Raw genomic sequence first — 18,910 nt, forward strand, 5'->3', positions numbered from 1 at the left:
GAGAGGCTGGCCAGCCTGCCCCTCAGGCCCAGAGGCCAGGGAGGCAAGTACTTTAGAAACACAGGCAGCAGAGAAAAGCAAGGTGGGGTGTGGACAGCACAGTGATGCTGCCTGTTAGTTAAAACGTGAACCAGTTCTTGTCTGGTGCTGAGCCAGTCCGACTGGGCAGCAGCTGGTGAGACAGGATAGAGTCAGCAGCATGGGGCGAGGGTCAGATGTGTTCCCGCCCACAAGCTGAGTGAGGCCCCCAGTCCGAGACTTCTGTGGGCCAGCATGGAAAATTACATAATCGCTGGTGTCTGGGATTAGCCCCAGACCAGAAACTCCATGAGTCTCTTTCACGGGGACCGTGGGGAGGTCCCTTCTCTGGGGTTCAGTTTGCTGCTGGTTTGCACCTGTCCACCTTCATGCCACAAACCTCCCTGCCCTCTGGTGCACCTGGACCGCACCACGTGAATGTGACCTCCTGGCCCCTGGAGGCTTTTTGGTTGCTGACCCCTACATTAAACCAAAGGCCAGCAAACGTTTTCTCTAAAGGGTCAGAGACGGCATATGTGAGGCTCTGCGGGCCATATGGTCTCTGCCACTACTGTCTGGTTCTGCTGTTCCCACATGGAAGCGGACACGACAGTAAGTGAATGAATGAGCACGGCCATCTTCCTGTAACTCTTGATTAATAAACACAGGTTCTGGCTGGATTTGGTCTGCTGGCCATACTAAACCAACCCAGAAGAGGAGATTCTTAAAAATCTTTCTATGTGGCAGCCTTTCCTAATAATGTGCCATGGAGTCCTTCAACGTTCAGACTCAGACAATTCTAATGGGAAGTGCCATGGTGCCCAGTCTTATCCCTGAAAATACAAAAAAAAAAAGCTGTGCCCCCCACAGCTCGCCAGGAGGGTGCAGCTGGCAGGTGGCGCTATGTTCCTCTCGTCCCGAAGAAATGTTCGAATCAGTGCCCAGACCGAAATACAATCTCCTGATGCTTAGGTAGGTGCAGTAAAAAGAGAAGAGGGAGGAGGAGGCAGAGGAGAGAAAACCTACCACGTGAACTGACATCCTGCAGAGCAGAAATGGCGTTGGTAATTGGCAGGCGTAGAATACTTCCGTGGCCTGCCAGCACAATTGCTTCAGCTCGTCCCCGCCATCCCTGCTAGCCGTAGGGTAGAGCCTTGTTAATTATATTAGTGCGAGTCTGCTATGGGTCATGCCTGCCCAATTGCATTTCTCCTCGCAGTGTTCCTCCTGCTAGGCAGTAACCTGGTTCCCCCAGATGAGAGTTCTCCATGGTTTGGGAGATGATGCTGTTCTCCGGATGAGTGTGTTTGCACGCCCTCTTGGAGCAGTCCTGCCTCCCGCCACCTGTTTCTCTCCTTCTGACAAACACACACCACACAGATATCCTAATGCTTCCTTCCTTTTTTTAACTATAAGTGCCTAACGTGAAATTTGCCATCCAACCCTTTTTCAGTGTACACACAGTTCAGTAGTGTTGGGTACACTCACATCGTAGTGAGAACACTTTTCAGAGCCCCTTTCATTGTGCAAAACTGAAACTCTCTCTCCATTCACCCAGGACTCTCCATTCTCCCCTCGCCCAGCCCCTGGCAACCACGCTTCTATTTTCCGGTTCTATGAGTTTCACTACTCTTGGTGCTTCATATAAGTGGAATCTACCAGAGTTTGGCTTTTTGAGACTGGCTTATTTCACTTAGCATCATGCCCTCAAGGGCCACCTGTATTCTAGCATGCACCAGAATTTTCTTCCCTTTTTAGGCTCCGTAAGGTCCCATCGTATGGGCATGCCACATTCGGTCTATCCATTCTTCCCTCAGTGGACACCTGGAGGGCTTCTGCCTTTTGGCTCTTGTGAAAATGCTGCCATGGACATAGATGTACAGCTATCTCTTTGAGACCCAGCTTTTAATTCTCTTGTGTGCATACCCAGAAGTAGAATTGCTGGATCACAGGGAAATTTTTTTAGGAACCACTGTAGTGTTTTCCATTTTCCATTCCCATCATTGCTGCATAAGGAGAGATGCAGAGTTTCCCTTTGTTTTATGGAGAAAGTGGTTCTCCTTTAGCTCTGCTATTATTTCCAGGAGTGTTTGCGAAAACCAGTGCCCACTGCTGACCTACAGGGAAGCCTGTTGTATTGCCCAGTGGTTCTCCAGTGGGGGTACTCTTTCCCCAGGGGACATTTGGCGCTGTCTGAAGATATTTCCTGTTGTTCCAGGCGGTCTGGGGCACAGAGAATGTGCCACCAGCATCTAATGGGTGGAGACCAGGGATGCTGTCGAACAGCCCACAGCACACAGGCCTGATCAGCCGGCCCAAAAGGAGCCACGTTAAGAAACCCTGGCCAGCAGGGAGCGCTGCCTGTCGTAGCCTGGAGGTTTTTAGACCTCACAATGGTCATTTCAGGGTCATACTGCCACCGGCAATTAGGTCAGGGCTTGTATGAGTGTCTTTTTACTTTGCATTTAGGTAATAAACTGGCTGAAAACCTAGCCCTCCCTCTGTCATTTACTTGGGTATATCTCTGTCCCAGAACAAATGCACTCCTTGATTTAAAAAGCATGTTAATAAAAGTGCCAGCGCCCGCTGGATCCATGGTTTCTAGGCTGCAGAGGCCCCTCGTGGGGCAGTTCCTCCTAAAACCTGTATCTTACCGAACAGCTGCCTCGCGTGGCTTCCAGGCTCACTGCAGACAACTTGAAAAGTGTGTTTTGAGAGATTAAAGACAACCTGTTAATCCAGGAGGAATCCACTCAGGTTTTATGTCTATGTTCATCAGTTTTAAAAATAGTTGAGGTCATCCTATTTATATGATTTCTGGCCTGCTTTTCTCTCCTGCCTTTCGATGTTGCCCCAAGTTATTTGTGTCTTTGTCAAAGTTCACACAGCCGCTCACGACTCCATTGCCTGACAATAAGCATGACATTTCCTACACGCTTCCACCAAACACAGGCGGTTACCAGGTTTTTGCCAGGACAGCCCACTCGTGCTCTTTCTGCATTTCACAGCTCTTTCTAAGGAGCACAGTAGCCCAAGCTGTTTGGAGGGCTCTGGGACACAGTTATTTCATTCCTAGTCCATGGCCCAAGCAGGACAGAAAAGTCTCGCACCAAAAGCAGCAGAGAAAGCGACACCCAGGCCACCATTCAGAACACCTGAAGCACAGGACAAGGTCTCACAGGACCTTGGATTTAAGATCTGAGGATTTGGATTTCACACTTGGCTAGGCCAACCACACTGTATACCTGCACACACGCGACACACACATGCACAGTAGCTGCCCAAGGGGACACGTGTCCTGGGGAATGAATACACCTGGAGCAGCAGGGCCTCTGGGGTAGAGGATGGGGAGGGGGAGGGAGGGCAGAGCCACTTCCGGTTGGCTTTCTTTTTCCTGTTACGTTCTCCTACGTTCTCTGAATTCTCATTTATGAGAAAGCATTTATATAGAACTTGTATAATATATAGCATGTCAGGTGTTCGAGAATGAGCTGGGCCCCGGGAGAACAGAGCCTCATTCTGCCAGCGCGCACTTATCTGTCGCTCTCTGCTTAAGAGTCTAGCGCACGGCGCCGCGCATCTCCGAGGCTGGAGACGGCGGTCTGCTCTGAGCTAGGACGCTCTCACACGCATGGAGATGGCAGGTCTTAGTGCCTTGTTTCCCCCCCACCGCATATCGAACGTGATGCCTCTGTCATCACGGCCTGGCACAGAGAAGCCGCGGTGGAAACAAGCAGCCGGGGCCAGCAGCCTGGAGGTTTCGGGTTGACCGGCTCAAGTTGCTGCGGTCCCAGTGCTGCCTCCGCAGTCAGCGCCGGCCCAACCCACTGTCGCTGTGACGTGCGCAGCCGCTTCCTGGGCCAGCAGATGGTAAGATCGCCCCTGTGCCTTTCAGGCCGGACACCTGGTCCCTGGCTCCACGCCGAGGCCGCTGGGCAGAGCTCCGATGACATCAAAGGCAGAAATGCTCAGGTAACGCGGCCCTCCCATCTCTCAGAGGTGTGGAGGGTGTGCTTTCTCCTAACAGCGTCACGTTTTTCCCCAGACTCTATTTCCCCAGGGAAAGCCACTTGGGGGTACTGAACTCCCTACTGGATGGCACTCAGGATGTCAAAATCTAAAGAGTGAAAGGGGTTCCCTGGAACAACCGCCACATGCAGAAGCAAGTAAAGCCCCGTGGACTCTGGGTCATTCACCCTGCCCCACCCCCCCCACCACACATTCTTCCCTTGTTAGGTTGGCTTGAGAAGCCTGAGAAACTCTGTCATGTTTACAAAACAGACTCAGTGTCGTCCCTCATCTCTAGAAGACAAGGTTTTGTATCCTTGGGAGCTTTTGCCCCCCCATCAATATTATAATTTTTGCTTACTTTTTATAGAGCATTTTAATTTGAAATTTCTGGCTAACACAAGAATGTGTGAAACATAAAAAGAGATGACAAAATATTGGAGAAAATTCCATTTATCATGTCTTGAGAATGGTACAAAGTAGTTATATTAGACATGGTGATAGAACAAGAAGAACCCATGAGAACAAATTTCATCTATTTTTAGAGAAATTTTCTTTTAACTTAAGGGAAAGGATTCTGTTACTATGGTCTGGTATCATTTGATGTTCCAAATTTGGAAATCAAGTTTAATCCCATATAGACATCAGCTTTATCATTTATTTTGGCCCAGTTTAGCACAGTTCAAGTCCTGGTGGCCAGAGGAAAGTGGGAGGAGGGCCAGGTGCCTATGTGATAAGACAAGAAATGTCCTTACTCTCACATGAGGCAACTTGGACGGAGCGTCTCCTAACCTGGGCAGAGATCACGACTCTCCCCGCATGTGGTCATGTCTCATATTTAGAGACCCTTTGTTTCCTGGAAAACATCCAATAGATCCTCCCCTGCTAGGTGTTCTGTGTGACAGAGGTGACCTGCCGTGAAATCGGGTCACCCTCTGCAGCTATATGGAACCTCAAGGAAAGTCATGTGAGAAGGGAGGGACAAGGTTCCTGGGATGGGCTCCTTGAAAGTGGACAGCACAGCCCCCTTTCCTAGCACAGCTACCCCAGGAATTGCAGTGACCACCCTCAGAGGGCCGCAGGCTCAAAACTGGGCATGTGATTGCATTGAGAAGGAGCTCTGTGTGAGTAGGACAGAAGAAGACAAAATTGTGCACCGGCATTCGCTCTGGGAGGTTAGCACTGAGTTTTATGTTCTTCCTAGTGCATTTCTGCAATTCCTGAATTTTCCACCATGAACACCTTACTCCTGTGGTCAGAGACATGTAGTCATCAACAGAATAAAAGTCCCTGCATTGCATAACTCTATATATTTTTCAGATAACTTGTGTATCTTACCACGTTTCACCCTTTCATTTACCCTGTGCTAGAAGCTGGAGAGATACCTTAGTGCTATTTTTTTTCTTTTTCAAATAAGAAAACAGAGCTCCCAGGGGTTAAGGAACTTGCCCAAAGTCACATGCCCAGACCTCTGAGTCCTTGTCCAGTGCTCCGCCACCTGTAGGTCGCTGCTTCTCCTGGTGTGTTAAAGTTGCCCGGACAGGAGTCACCCTCCCCTTCAAATGTGCAAGTGTGATCGGACACTGTGCAGAATCTGGTCCCTGGCCTTGTGGCAGGCACGCACCCAGATCACTGAGCCCATAGAAGTCTAGTCAAGGATGGATTGGGAAGTCTGCCTTGGTCATTCCAGAGCCAAGACCTTCCTAATGTCCCACTGAACATCATCTTGACTCATTCTCACTTCAGTGAGACACAAAGCGGTTGCCCAGCGAAACCACTGGGTTCCAGACAGAGCAAACCATGCCCCAGAGGGCGTTCTTTTATGGATACGGGGCCCCAGTGATGTGCACTCAGGCGGGAGCCCTGGGCTAAAAACCAGAAGGCCTGGGCACTTGGTCTCTTTCCCATCGCCTTGTTTTGGGGTCTCCAGCAAGTTCTTTGCTTTTCCTGGGCTCCCTGTCCAGTGAACCTGCTGGTGCTTGATCCTGTCAATGTTTATAAGATGGCATTGGGTCCCCACGTGCCATGAACTCATGTCCCATCTCATCCCTTTCCCACCTGGGACCCCCTGGGTGAAATCAGCCCCTTGCAAGTGATGGAGAGCCTCAGTGCCCAGCCCCGGGGTGGGCCATCTGCGTGCAATGAGTATTCTCACCCCAGCTGGTCATGTCGTCGTGTTTCCACAGCTGTCTCTGAAGGCACTCCGGTGAGAAGCCCGAGGAGCCAGCGGCCTGTGAGCACCTGGGGCCCCCCATCTCGGGACAGGCCTGCCGGGAGAGCGCGTGTGACCTCACCATACTCCAGTTCTAATTCAGTTGACCACACAGGCTCCGAATGGAGCGGTTATTTATTGTAAATACGTGGATTGCACAGGCTTTAAGTCAGTACCGTAGTCAACTTTTATTTTTTAAGAAAACCACACTCACTGTTTCTCCCTTTTTAAAAATACATCTTGGCATCCGTCTGTCAGTGCAGACAGAGCCCTGTCCCCACCCCCCAGTGTCCACCCCGGGACTGTACATACGCTCGCAGGCTGGCCCTTCCTGGAGTCGGAACCGTTTTCAGAAGACTCCTTGGTTTGCAAGTAGCCCAACGTCACAGTAACCCCCGCAGCTTCTCATTGGCATGATTTTATATTCTCAGCGCACAAACTGCAGAATCAAACCAAATAATGCCTTATAAATGACACAGCTCGGAGAGACTAGTGTGTCCCCACACCAGACAGCGCCACACAGCCTCCAGTGAGCGAGACGCAGCGTCTCGTTCTCGTTTGCAATACAGGGATTGTTTTTGTTTTTGTTTTTGTTTTTTTGCTGCCTAATGTAAATATAATGAAAAGTCAAGGCAGGAGTGGGCCTGGCCCTTTTGTAACTGAATGATCCTACAAGTAGCCAATGCTCTGTTTACAGTGGCCTTCATGCCCAAGTCCCCGAGACTCTTCCTCCTGTCTCTTCCAAGTTCCCAGCCCCGTCCTGGCAGCCAGGGTGCAGGGCAGGGGGTGAGCTTTATGAGATTTTGGTATTTTCCCTGCAAGTGAGAAACCTACATAACTCATTATTAGAGTAAATTACTAATTCTATCTCAGAGGTCTCTTTTTTCTTCCCCCCTGAGTGCAGGATTTCTATGGCAAGATAAAGTATAGACCCAAACGTTATGAAATATCTGCCTCAAATAGCTGGTGCCCCACCCCCAGCCCTGGGAACCCTGGAACCATCCGCCAGGCAAAACCCAGCTCCCTTCTGAGCTGAACAATGTAACTGGTCTGAGAGCCCCTGGTCCCTGAGATGGCACCTCTGGATGGGGTGGAGGGAAAGAGTGGTGTCCAAGTTCAGCCAGCCCTGAACACAGAGCCAGCCGGTCAGGACAGGCCTCTGACTGCAGCTCACACCCTCAGACTGGAGCTGGTGAGGGAAGGGAGGCTTGTGTTCACTTGCCACCTGACCCCAAATATTCTGCGTCCTTGGGGAGGAAGACTGTGACAGCGGAAGGACAGAAAATAGAAGGAAACAGACTGGTCCCTGGTCTGTTATCAAAAAAGCTGTAGATTAAAGGAAACTGGGAGGGAAAGGCTGGAAGAGCAGTGCAAATGTTTCCTTCGGAGCCTGCCCCGCCTGCGCTCACAGCTGGAGGGTATCACGCCCAGCGGAAGCCGTCCAAAAAGGTAGACAGGAGGGAGGGCTCTGGAAACGTGACCGAGACTGCGCACACCTGCCTGTGGTCTGCCCTGGAGACTGAGAGGCCACCCAGCATTATTGTTGTGCTTCGTCCTTGCAGAGAGAAGCGCGTGAGCAAGGTCAAGTTCCCTTCTCTGGGGAATAAACCAAGCCAAACTGTAACAGCTAAATCAGTGGAACAGAAGTTTCTCCAGGGCACCAGCTCTGGGCATAGCCGATTAGTTTCAAAGGTTCTGCAAGGTTTCCACAAGGTCAGAATTTCTTTATTACGATGGTATCCACTCCGCCGCCCTCTCAGTTGGACAAAATAATTACCAAGGATTTAATGACCAGGAGTAAAAAGGCCCTAGATGAAGGCAGTTCCTACATAAGAGTGCTCTGCCCACCCCAGGGAGGTGTTTACACATCCGTGCTGTGCAACGCTGGGGTAGAAATTAAAAATAAAACAACTCAAGGACAGAGAGAAGGAAGGAGCAGAAACCATGCATCACAATTAGGGAGGAATCTCGGGAATCTGGCATCGCGTTGCTCCTGGAGACCTGTCCCTGAGTTCAAGCCCTTTGAACTCTCAAGGCAAAGGGTGAGCCCTGACCATCACCTCACACAGAGACGTCGGAGTCACAGGGCCCCACCGCCGACGGGACAGTCTCGGCCCCTGGGGTTTCACAGGTGTTTTGTATTTATTGACGTTCCTCTGCAGATTCATTTCTCTGTACCTAATAAACTGTCCTAAGTGGAAATGCTTCCGGTTGTTTCCTTGTTGAAACCTACCCATGCTGACCAGTGCTGAGTTCAGGGTTCTCAGGGCTGGTTTCCTTACCTGTGATGAAGCCATAACTGTGTACCTGAGCATACAGTGATGAAGGTTCAGTGATGTAACACCCAAGCAAGCCCTTACCCCTTGGGGCCCAGAAGTCCCAGAAATGGACCCGCCCCACACTCCATGCTACAAGCAGTTTGCAGATTCCTTTACCCACCCCACCCCTGGCAACCACCATTCTGCTTTCTGTCTCTATGAATTTGACTACTCTTGGTACCTCGTATAGGTGGAATAATACAATATCTGCCTATTTGAAACTCACTGATTTCACCTAGCACGATGTCCTTAGGGTCCATCCATGTTGTAGCAGGTGTCAGAATTTCCTTCCTCTGGAAGGCTGAATAATATTCCACTTAATGTACACACCCCATTCTGTATATTCATTCATCCATCGGTGCATATGCTCTTTAATGACATTTAGAGGTGCTTCCACCTTTTGGCTGTCTTGAATAACACTGCTCTGAACATGGGTGTGCACACATCTCTGAGAACGTGCTTTGAATTCTTTGGGGTATGTACTCGGAAGTGGGGTTATTGGATTATATGCTAATTCTATTTGTAACTTTCTTAAAGGACCTCCATACTGTTTCCCATCCCAACTCCATTTGACATTCCCACCAGTAATGTACAAGGGTTCCAATTTCTCCACACCCTCACCAACACTTAAGATTTTCTGTTTTTTGATAGTAGCATCCCGATAGGTGGGATCTCATTGTGGTTTTGTATTTACTTGTAGAGTGAATTTATCCTCAGAATGGTACAAAAATAGAGGAAACTGCTGAACTGATTGGGTTTTCTGAAGACTTACATCAGCAAGATATATCCCCTTTCACACATTTTCTGTGCTGTGAATGATGCCCACATTTATTCATGAGACACAGGACAGAAGAGGCCAGCAGACGTTCATTTCAGTATTTTTTTTAATTGTAAGCATGATGTGTTTAGAGACAATTCCAAGGGCAAGCACTGGATGGGGAGGTCATCTGGTTTTAGATACTTGTACAAAAGGCTGTGAAGTCTACATGGTCAGTTCTCACTGAAGGAAACAGACTTTCCTTTGTTACCCCTGCCAATAGCATTTCCCAGCTCACAGGTCTGACTTTTCACGATATAATCGCGGACATGTGCGTACTCGCCCCCTTGAGAAATCTGCACGTGACATTTCGGGATGTTCGAAGTCAATCAGATGAAAGCACATCTGCCACAGACACAGCAGGGGAGCTGGGACTCGGGGCCCAAGGGAATGAGATGCCACAGCTGCAGGGAAGCACGAGGGCGTTCTGGGACAGCCTGTGCCTGTAACCTGCCACTCCTCCCTTCCTGCAAGAAGGGCCAGCTGGCAGGTTCCCCTCCCCCTTCCTCCATGTGCGGCCTCCCAAAAGCTGAGAGCTCAGCTGAAGACCTTCCCCATCAATGCCTGCAGCTGGTGGCTTCGTGACAAGCACACCTGTCCTACCTGGCATCCCTGCTGGGCCAGACGCAGCTGTGTCACACCTGTGCCACTGTGGAATGACATCAGTTAGGGAGCAAAGTAGTTTGCTTGGTGGACAATTATTTTTTTTACATCTAATAATTCACCCAATAGTGAAGGAACCTCACTGCTAATATCTAATAGGCAGCTTAGCATGATAGACTTTCTAATAATAACACTGTGTCTTATGTTATTGGGCACTAAAGAATCACCATAATTGCAAGTACATCCTTACGCTACCTACAGTTCCAAACCATCTCCAAGAATGAAAGCACTACTTCTGCTTTGTTAATGTACTTTTCCTGGAGCCTTTGCCTCCCCCTTGCCTTAAGAGTCTGAGGGCCATCTTCCTCTATGGTAAATTCCTTCCACTAGACAAGACTAACTAGCTTAGGCTGGGTTATGGGGTGTGGGAGTGGGGGAGACGGTCTACCCTTTACAGCCATGTCTTCTTTCTGCACAAAGCATGCATGGCACAACCACCTCCTCGCAGTCTTAATGGACACACAAATGGTATTCTAGGAAACTATTTACACACTGAACTTTAAATGTTATTTTCATAGTTCATCTTGAATATTCATTTTCTCCATATTGCCTTTAGAAAGCAATCCCTGGACAAGAAATTGTCCACATGATGATAAGCATTTTTCAGAAGCAGAGTCTGTCCAGAGCATCTATAAACATGTTCCCCCAACAACAGCCTGCTCAACTCCAACAACATACTTCGAGCTGTTGATATAAGTCGATAAAAATCACTAGAAGTGAGCACGGCTGCATCAGCAGATTCTTTGCTCTCTTCTTGTCCTTTCCAATGTACAAAGAATTTGTCCTCTGCTATTCCTTGATTTGCCTGTACACATAGACTGTCTTTGTGCTGGATGGCAGCATCCCAGCCTTGTTTAACTTCGGCCAGGCTGCTGTGCCCTCTAGTGGTAACCCAGGGGCATCACAATTGTGATGTACAGCTTTAGTCCAGACAACTCAGTTAGCCTTGGCCTTCCTGTGAAGTGCGAGGCTAAGGTCAATGCCCACTCGCAGAAGCAGCCATTGTGTTTCCCACTGAACACAATAAGATTGGCTGGGTTCCCTATGACCTTTGGCCCATAATAATAAGAGCAGGCCTCCGTGTAATTCATTCTCACTAGATTCCTTCTGGTCAAACCTCTGATCACCTTGGGTATCAGACATGTCAGGCCCGATAAAATGGTTCCATAACAGGGGGAGGTAATAGCTCATTGTGACATTTAGAGTAGCTTTCTGCATCATCTTGTTTTAGATAGCCACTCTGGAGGGGGGCTGAGGAGGGGATGAGGTGCCTATGCCATTCTGGTACCCCGCCCTTCCCCTGGTAGATAGACACTCAGAATGCCAGTTCTACAAAAAAGGAGATCCTAAATTAATCTACAGCAAAAGCCCAAACCGGGACTTAGTCTCAGCGACTACAAGCCCCCACGACTGGCTGCTGTGACCTTTGTCAGCTCAAACAACCTTTCTAGCCCTCACCACTGGCAGTCAGTCATTTTCCAAACATAACTGGCAGAACTGCGGGCCAGCAAGCTCCTGGTTCCAGCAAGCTCCTGGTGGCAAGCTCCTGGTGTGCTCCCGCCTACACTCTTAAAGGGAAGTTGGCAGGAAAAAAGGTTTGTTCTGGTACAACCTGTGACCCTCAGGGTCCACGTCTGTGTGAGGGACCCACATCCCTTGCAGGTCCCATGGGCTTTGATACAATGCTTCTGAGTAGCAGTCACTGGGAGTAATTAAGCTGCTGCCTCCCACTAGCTGGTATGTTAACACACTCTTCCCTTCATTGTCTCTGCCCCTTTAAATTCCAAGAGTGGCTGAGACTCTCAGTAGCTGGAGGTAAGCCCACCCCCCACCACCTGCCCAATTCAGCCACCCTCTGAGGGCAGCCACTGGAGCAGGAGGTGCTGGGGGATAAAGGGAAGAACCAGGGAAAGCCAACTGCTCCCTATGCAGATTTCTGAGGCGTAACAGGCTGGCCAGGGAGGGTGGGGGCTGGACTGTTACCCTGGAGTGAAATGCTTCTACATCCATCTGTCGCCTTTGTGCCCTCTGTGTTCCCAGCACTGAGCCCATCTGGCCTTCCTCACACGCTTCTCCATGCTCCGGTGGTGAGTAAAATTCTTCATGCAAACACAACATGGGACCCCAGTCAGTTTAATTAAAGTCTCTGCTGAAATAGTGCTGTGGCTGAAAAGATTCCGGGTACTTTCACTAGACACGAAACACTCCGAAGTTTCTCCTTTCCTTTTCCTCATTAACTGAGAGCTCCACTGCTTTGGGAGTTGGAACTATGCCACAGGGCCATTTAATTAACCCTAAACTAGATGGCAGTAACCAGGCCTGGAATCATTTCCACAGCAGGCCTCACCCACGTGGCAGGCGTGCTCACAGCAGGGCAAGCCTTGTGCCTTTGGGTGACCCACTCAGGGCGGTCACAGGCATGGCTGCCCCTGACTGTCTACAGCGGGCCGGTTCCAGCTGGCCCAGAGGACCGGCTCTCCCGCACTCAGAAGCAGTCTGTGCATCCACAACACACACAAGACGGATTCTGGAGGATCTCAGGAATCAGGGTGGGGCTGGGACGGGACAGGACCCCTTTCCCCTACTGGCCCTGCCCCTCAGAAGACAAATCTGGAGACGACCTGCACCAGGGACCTGCACTCCAGTGGGGGGAGGGTGGGAAACTGCTCCCTGCGTGCACACACGAGACCTGGGGCCAGGCAAAGAAATGCCTCTTGTTAACATGAAAGAAATCGTTGCTGAGAGAAAGAGTAAGACTTCAAAAGAGTTTGCTTTCCCACACACCCAGCATGGTGGAGCCGTCCTTTCAAGGCCTGATGAACTCTCATCCTGTCCCGAGAAGTCTAATGGGTCCATTGTCATTGAAACACAATGATAGCAGCTTAAAACCCATGATTAGTCAGTCCTACAGCCAAACGGAAGGGTGCGTGGGGTGCAGGTCACACCGCAGAGGAAGGGGACCACAGGGCAGAGGGGACGTCGTGAGATTCCAGGCAGCACACAAGTTCACAGTTGGATTTGGCTTCGGAAAAGGCGACCACAGCAGAACTTTCTCATTTTACTCAGACAGGAGAGCGGCTTGTTTTGCTGGTAATTTAGTAAGGTGGGAAACTTTAAATAGGAGGGGGGAGGGGGCGCTTACTTCACTTAAAGAACTTGATCTCCGTGTCCACACAGTCATAGAAAAGGTCCCCCACCTCGGCGGGGTCGGGGGGCTCCGAGCCAGCCAGGATCTCTTCCATGGCCTCCAGGCCTTGCTTCTCCAGGTCCAGCATGGTCTTCCTCAGCTTGCGACCTTGCTCCTGAGGAAGGACAACAACAGTGGGGGCGGGGGAGTCATTGCAATGACAAGGACAGCTTCCTGCGGGGATGCCCAACCCCATCCGTGTTTCCATGTGACGGCCACAGGGGGCCTTCCAGAAGGCCATTGTAGTTATATGACCACTCTGTTTGGCACACTTACAGAGCTTCCGACTGCCTTCAGGATACAAACCTGAGTGACAGCCCCAGAAGGCCGGTTGAGACATACAAGCCCACCTCTTGCCACACCCCTACTCTTCAGCCAGACGGAACTGACTGCATTCCTCCAACTCAGAATACTCTTCCCCAGCCTGTGCAGGCCTGGCCCCCAGGGCCCGCCAACCTGCTCCCAGCTTTGAGCCTTTTTAAGAGTCTTTCCTCTGGGCTCCCCGCAGGCCAGAGTCTCCTCGTTTGCCACAGTGGCCCTCCTCCTGTCTTGTGAAGCTTAGTCTACTTGCCTGTGTCCCCATTCGACCCTGAGCTCCAGGGGACTGAGAACAAGGCTCAGCTGTATCCTCCAGCACCTTGGACTTCGTAAGCACTCCCAGCATGTTTGTTGAATGAATAAATGAATGGATAGATGAAAGAACCTGATTCACAGTCATACCTCAGTACTTATGGGCTTCAAAACTCATCAAACCCCGTCATGTTCTGATGAGAAAAAAATGTGTCATCACGTGTCACTTGCTCAGTCCTCACCAGTTTCAGCGCTCGTCACCAGTTCCAGAACAGAGGAACTATGAGGACCGAGGTACCAGTGCACTTCAGTTCTAAGGCAAGGCGATCTCTTCTTCTGAGTGGGGTGACCGTGGAAAACTGACATTTGCCCAATGAGTCCCGGGAGGGAGAAGGTGTTGTCACTTTGACTCAAACCAACAGTCGTTTCTTAATTTCAAAGCCCACCCAATCTCTCAGCAGTCTCGTTTCTTTGAAATTGTGCACAGCAGAGCTCAGCACACACAGCCCACCCTACCTCTGCCTGAGATCCACGCACCCCTGCACCAGAAAGTGACATTTTCCCTGGGGGCTTACTGCCCCCAGCTTGGAAAATGTGCACTGGTGGGATCCCACGTGTGGAGCCCCCGACTGAACTCAGCGGAGAGCCGCCGCGGACCCATGGCTCCAGGGGAGGGTCGGCGGGGTGGCCAGCAGTGAAACACCAGTGCGACTGTGAACCCACTGGGGTTGACGTGGGTGTCGCCCTTCTTTTGCACAGCGCCCTGTGCTCACGGCTCCACACAGCAGCAGGCACCAGTTTGCCTAGAAGCTTCAGGGGAGGCTGGACCTTGTCCAGGCTGTTGAACAAATGCCTGGGGAGCAGATGAGCGTCGAACAACCACGGCCCTCCCTCCTCCCTTCCCCAGAGTGGAGGCTGGGCTCCTGTGGACGTCCCTCTCTGAGGGCGGCTGTGGGGCTGTCGTGTTTGAACTGATGTCTTGTGACTTTGTGGACCAAAGCTTCGGCTGGGGCAGGAGATGCGCCTTTTGCAGAATAACTTCTTTTTAGCTAGAGACTTGAGAATCTTTCTTTTATTGTCATAAGATAGATCTACCATAAAATCCACCATGTGAACCATTTTTAATGTCCTGTGTCCTGGCATTAAGTACACTCTGTTACGTGGCCCCAACTGTTTCCAGATCTGTTTTGAAGAATCATTTCTTTGTTTTTTGGATTTTTTAATCCTCACCCAAGGACATTTTTTTCATTACTTTTAAAGAGCGGAAGGGAAGAAACATTAATTGGTTGCCTTCCCTACATACCAGGCCCAAGGACCATATGCTCCTGGACCAGGGATGGAACCAGAAACCTTTCAGTTACGGGACAACACTCCAACCAACCAACTGAGCCACACAGGCCAGGGTGGAAGAATTCAGTTTTTTAAAACAACATCTTTAAAGTGTTGCCATTGTGTACAATTTTTGTACCCCCAAAAGTATACAAAGAACTACAAAAAGCAGAAAAGCAGTTGTCCCACCTAGAAGGGAATAATATTTCAGCAATTCCTAGGTAAGCAGAAATGAAAGAGGACTGTTCCTAGCCCACTGGCCTCTAGAACATCAAGTACAGGCTTTGTTTCATTCTGTTTCTTTTAAGAGACTGGACAGGAAAACTAACACCCACATTCTGGGAAGGGCCAGGGAGCCTGGACTTTGGGAGGAGACGTGCGGAGAGGAGGTGAGGGGTGAGCTCGGTCACCACTCCACTGACCCCACCACCCTCCACGGGCCTGTCCCCAGACTCACCTGATCACTCTCGATGACAGCACGTGCCCACTCGTGGGCCTTGTACAGTTCATGCCGACGGTCTGGTTTCTCCTGGAACCGAGGCTTCTTTTTGGCAGGGTCATCGTCCCCAAAGCAGGGAGACTGTACTTTGGGGACAAGTTTTACATCATCAACAAAGATGAAAGGCTTGAATATGGACCTGGAGAGAAAGGAGAGGTGCTTCAGCCAGACGGGGGATTGAGGACACCCTCAAGCTGTCCTTTCATTCCGCAGACATGTCCTGAGCTGACTCCCCACAGGCGAGTGGGTGGAGGGTGGTGGCAAGCAGCGAGTGGTGGGTGAGTACGTACAAAAGAGACATGACTGCATAGTGCAGTAAACATTTCGGTGAATCTAAGTGCCCTTACAAGCTGCAATTTCTTCTGTTTACAGTAAGGAGACATCTGAACAGACCTGCTCTGTTCTGGGAAGACCATTCGCCAGGCTCCTTCAGTTCAAGGGCGCACTGGGTCCCATTTCCACAGGGAGAAGGGTGCCTCTCTCTACCAGGGTTTGCTGGGCAGTGGCTGCTGGAAAGGAACGCTCTGAGACCCCACCTTGCTTTCTACTTTTTGGGGGTTCTACCTTATTTGAAAATTTTTGAAATATCTCTGACACACTCAGGGAGGGAACAGATTAACAGAGATGAGACAAAAAAACCCCAGAGGCCCTGGCCCGGGGGGCTCAGCTGGCTGGAGCATCGTCCTATACACTGAGAGGCTGCACGCCCCCACCCCAGACAAGAGCAGCACACAAGGTCCCCCTGGGATTAAGACAATAAACTTGGAGCCGATCGGGAAAGAATCTAGAATAACCAGGTTCTCTCAATGACAGGTGTCCCTCTGGTTCATCCGTCTGTCATTCCAGCTTCACTGTGAGTCGCTCCCATCATTTAGCCAAACTCACATATGAGTGCGGAGCCATTGGTGAAGGACATTCCCACTTAGAAGCAGTGCTTCTGGAGCAGGAGACAACCTTAGTGCTGGTTCCAGATGCTTTGGGAGGTTTTGAAAAGTCAAAAATGTAGGATAGGAGAGAGGAGAAAGATGGCACTGGAAGAATTCAGACTGAATTGGAGGGGGTGCGAGGTGCATCTGGCATATGTCCATGCAGGCTCTACGCCCATAGCCGTGGCATCTGAAGCCCATATCGTCTCCAATAACAAAAAGGTGCCACTCGTCCCTAACATCTGAATTAAACACATGAGACAGTGTCAGCTGATCCAGTGCAGCCTCTCCAGCTTAGTGCACTGAGGGGAGAGAGGAAACCACACACACACACACACACACACACACCTTGCATCTCCCCAGCTCCTTGCCATTAAAATGTCAAATGCCCTATTTTCCTAGGACTTTTCTCCTATTTTCCATTTGTTTTTAAAATATGTTTTATTTATTACACTATTACAGTTGTCCCATTTCCCCCTTTATTCCCCTCCACCCTCTCTTCCCCCTGCTTCCCCCGCCCTTTAGTTCATGTCCATGGGTCGCACATGTAAGTTCTTTGGCTTCTACATTTCCTATACTATTTGCAACCTCCCCCTATCTATTTTCTACCTACCATTTGCTACTTATTCTCCGTACCCTTTCCTTTTCTCTCCTCCTCCCACTCCCCAACTGATAACCCTCCATGTGACCTCCATTTCTGTGATTCTGTTCTAGTTGTTTGCTTAGTTCGTTTTTATTTTTTAGGTTCAGTTGATAGTTGTCAGTTTGTTGTCATTTTACTGTTCCTAGTTTTGATCTTCTTTTTTTAAATTTTTATTTTATTGATTATGCCATTACAGTTGTTCTATTCCCCCTTCATTCCCCTCCACCCTGCACCCCCACCCCTACCATTCCCCCCTTTAGTTATGACTATGTGTCTCAAGTTCTTTAGATTCTATATTTCCCATACTATTCTTGCCCTCCCCCTATCTATTTTCTACCTACCATCTACGCTATTTATTTTCTGTACCTTCTCCCCCCTTCTCCTCCTCCCACTCCCCTATTGCTAACCCTCCATGAGATCTTCATTTCTATGGTTCTGCTCCTGATCTAGCTGTCCTGTTAGTTTGCTTTTGTTTTAAATGTGGTTGTTAATAACTGTGAGTTTGCTGTCCTTTCACTGTTCATCTTTTTTATCTTCTTTTTGTTAGATAAGTCCCTTTAACATTTCATATAATAAGGGCTTGGTGATGATGAACTCCTTGAATTTGATCTTATCTGAGAAGCACTTTATCTGTCCTTCCATTCTAAATGAAAGTTTTGCTGGATAGAGCAATCTTGGTTGTAGGTCTTTGGATTTCATGACTTGGAATACCTCTTTCCAGCCCCTTCTTGCCTGTAAGGTCTCTTTTGAGAAATCTTCTGACAGTGGGATGGGAAGTCCTTTGTAGGTGACTGTCCCCTTATCTCTTGCTGCTTCTAGAATTCTCTTCTTCATTTTAATCTTGGCTAATATAATGATGATGTGCCGTGGTGTGTTCCTCTTTGGGTCCAAATTCTTTGGGACTCTCTGAGCTTCCTGGAAGTCTATTTCCTTTGCCAGATTGGGGATGTTCTACTTCATTTTTTTCTCAAATATGTTTTTAATGTCTTGCTCTTCCTCTTCTCCTTCTGGCACCCCTATGATTCGGATATTGGAATGTTTAAAGATGTCCCAGAGATTCCTAAGCCTCTCCTCATATTTTTAAATTCTTGTTTCTTCCTTCTGCTCTAAACCATTGATTTGAGTCCCAGTTTCCTTCCTGTTACTGTTGGTTCCCTGTACATTTTCCTGTATTTCCTCTTTTCTAGCCTTAATTTTTTTCTCTATTTTAAGACCATACTCAACCATTTCTGTGAGCATCCTGATTACCAGTGTTTTGAACTGCATCTCATAGGTTGGCTACCTCTTTCTCACTTAGATGTATTTTTTCTGGAGCTTTGATCCAGAACATCTGTTCTTTCATTTGGGCCAGTTTTTTTTTCTTGGCACACCTGTTATGTGTAAGGGGCGGAGCCTTAGTTGTTCACCAGGGCAGGGCAACCCAGTCACTGTGTTGTGATGCTGTATGTGGGGGAGGGGTCCAAGAGGAAACAATGGCGCTCACTCTACTCTCTGCCAGTTTTCAGTCACTTCTTCCACTTCCCACAAGCAAACCAGGCCCTTCTGGTGCTCATTCCGGGTGAGTGGGTTTGTTACGTTCTAGGACCTTGTGGGTCTTTCCAGCAAACTCCCCTGTGAGGCTGGGAGTTTCTCCTGCTGCTGCCTCAACCCCCACAGGTGTTTTCAGTCAGAGGTTTGAGGCTTTATTTCCCCACATTGGAACCCTGGGTTGTGCGGTCTG

At 49.4% G+C, this 18,910-nt stretch overlaps 2 protein-coding genes across 9 annotated transcripts in view; one reads left to right on the forward strand and one right to left on the reverse strand.

Annotated features, from left to right (window-relative positions):
• The window catches only part of WIPF3 (WAS/WASL interacting protein family member 3), a 74,234-nt gene extending 65,794 nt beyond the window's left edge, over positions 1–8,440 (forward strand). For 2 of the 5 annotated variants that reach the window (XM_037126483.2, XM_053663620.1), the window contains 3 exons: positions 3,914–3,990; positions 4,079–4,180; positions 6,213–8,440. In XM_037126483.2, the coding sequence (XP_036982378.2) occupies positions 3,914–3,990; positions 4,079–4,180; positions 6,213–6,236 (203 nt within the window). In that variant the 3' untranslated portion in view covers positions 6,237–8,440. The remainder of the gene's footprint in view (positions 1–3,913; positions 3,991–4,078; positions 4,181–6,212) is intronic. The other 3 variants (XM_037126485.2, XM_053663621.1, XR_008391258.1) reach the window with 2 other exon arrangements.
• SCRN1 (secernin 1) overlaps positions 6,588–18,910 on the reverse strand; it is a 58,832-nt gene continuing 46,509 nt past the window's right edge. For 3 of the 4 annotated variants that reach the window (XM_053663622.1, XM_037126486.2, XM_037126487.2), the window contains exons 7-8: positions 15,580–15,760; positions 9,423–13,338 (exon numbers count right to left, since the gene is read on the reverse strand). In XM_053663622.1, coding sequence (XP_053519597.1) covers positions 13,180–13,338; positions 15,580–15,760 — 340 coding nt within the window. In that variant the 3' untranslated portion in view covers positions 9,423–13,179. Of the gene's footprint in view, positions 6,678–9,422; positions 13,339–15,579; positions 15,761–18,910 lie in introns of those variants that run through there. The other variant, XM_037126488.2, reaches the window with a different exon arrangement.

This window comes from Artibeus jamaicensis, unplaced genomic scaffold (genome assembly GCF_021234435.1).
Source record: "Artibeus jamaicensis isolate MK-2021 breed Jamaican fruit bat unplaced genomic scaffold, CSHL_Jam_final contig_3230, whole genome shotgun sequence".
Lineage (NCBI taxonomy): Eukaryota > Metazoa > Chordata > Mammalia > Chiroptera > Phyllostomidae > Artibeus > Artibeus jamaicensis.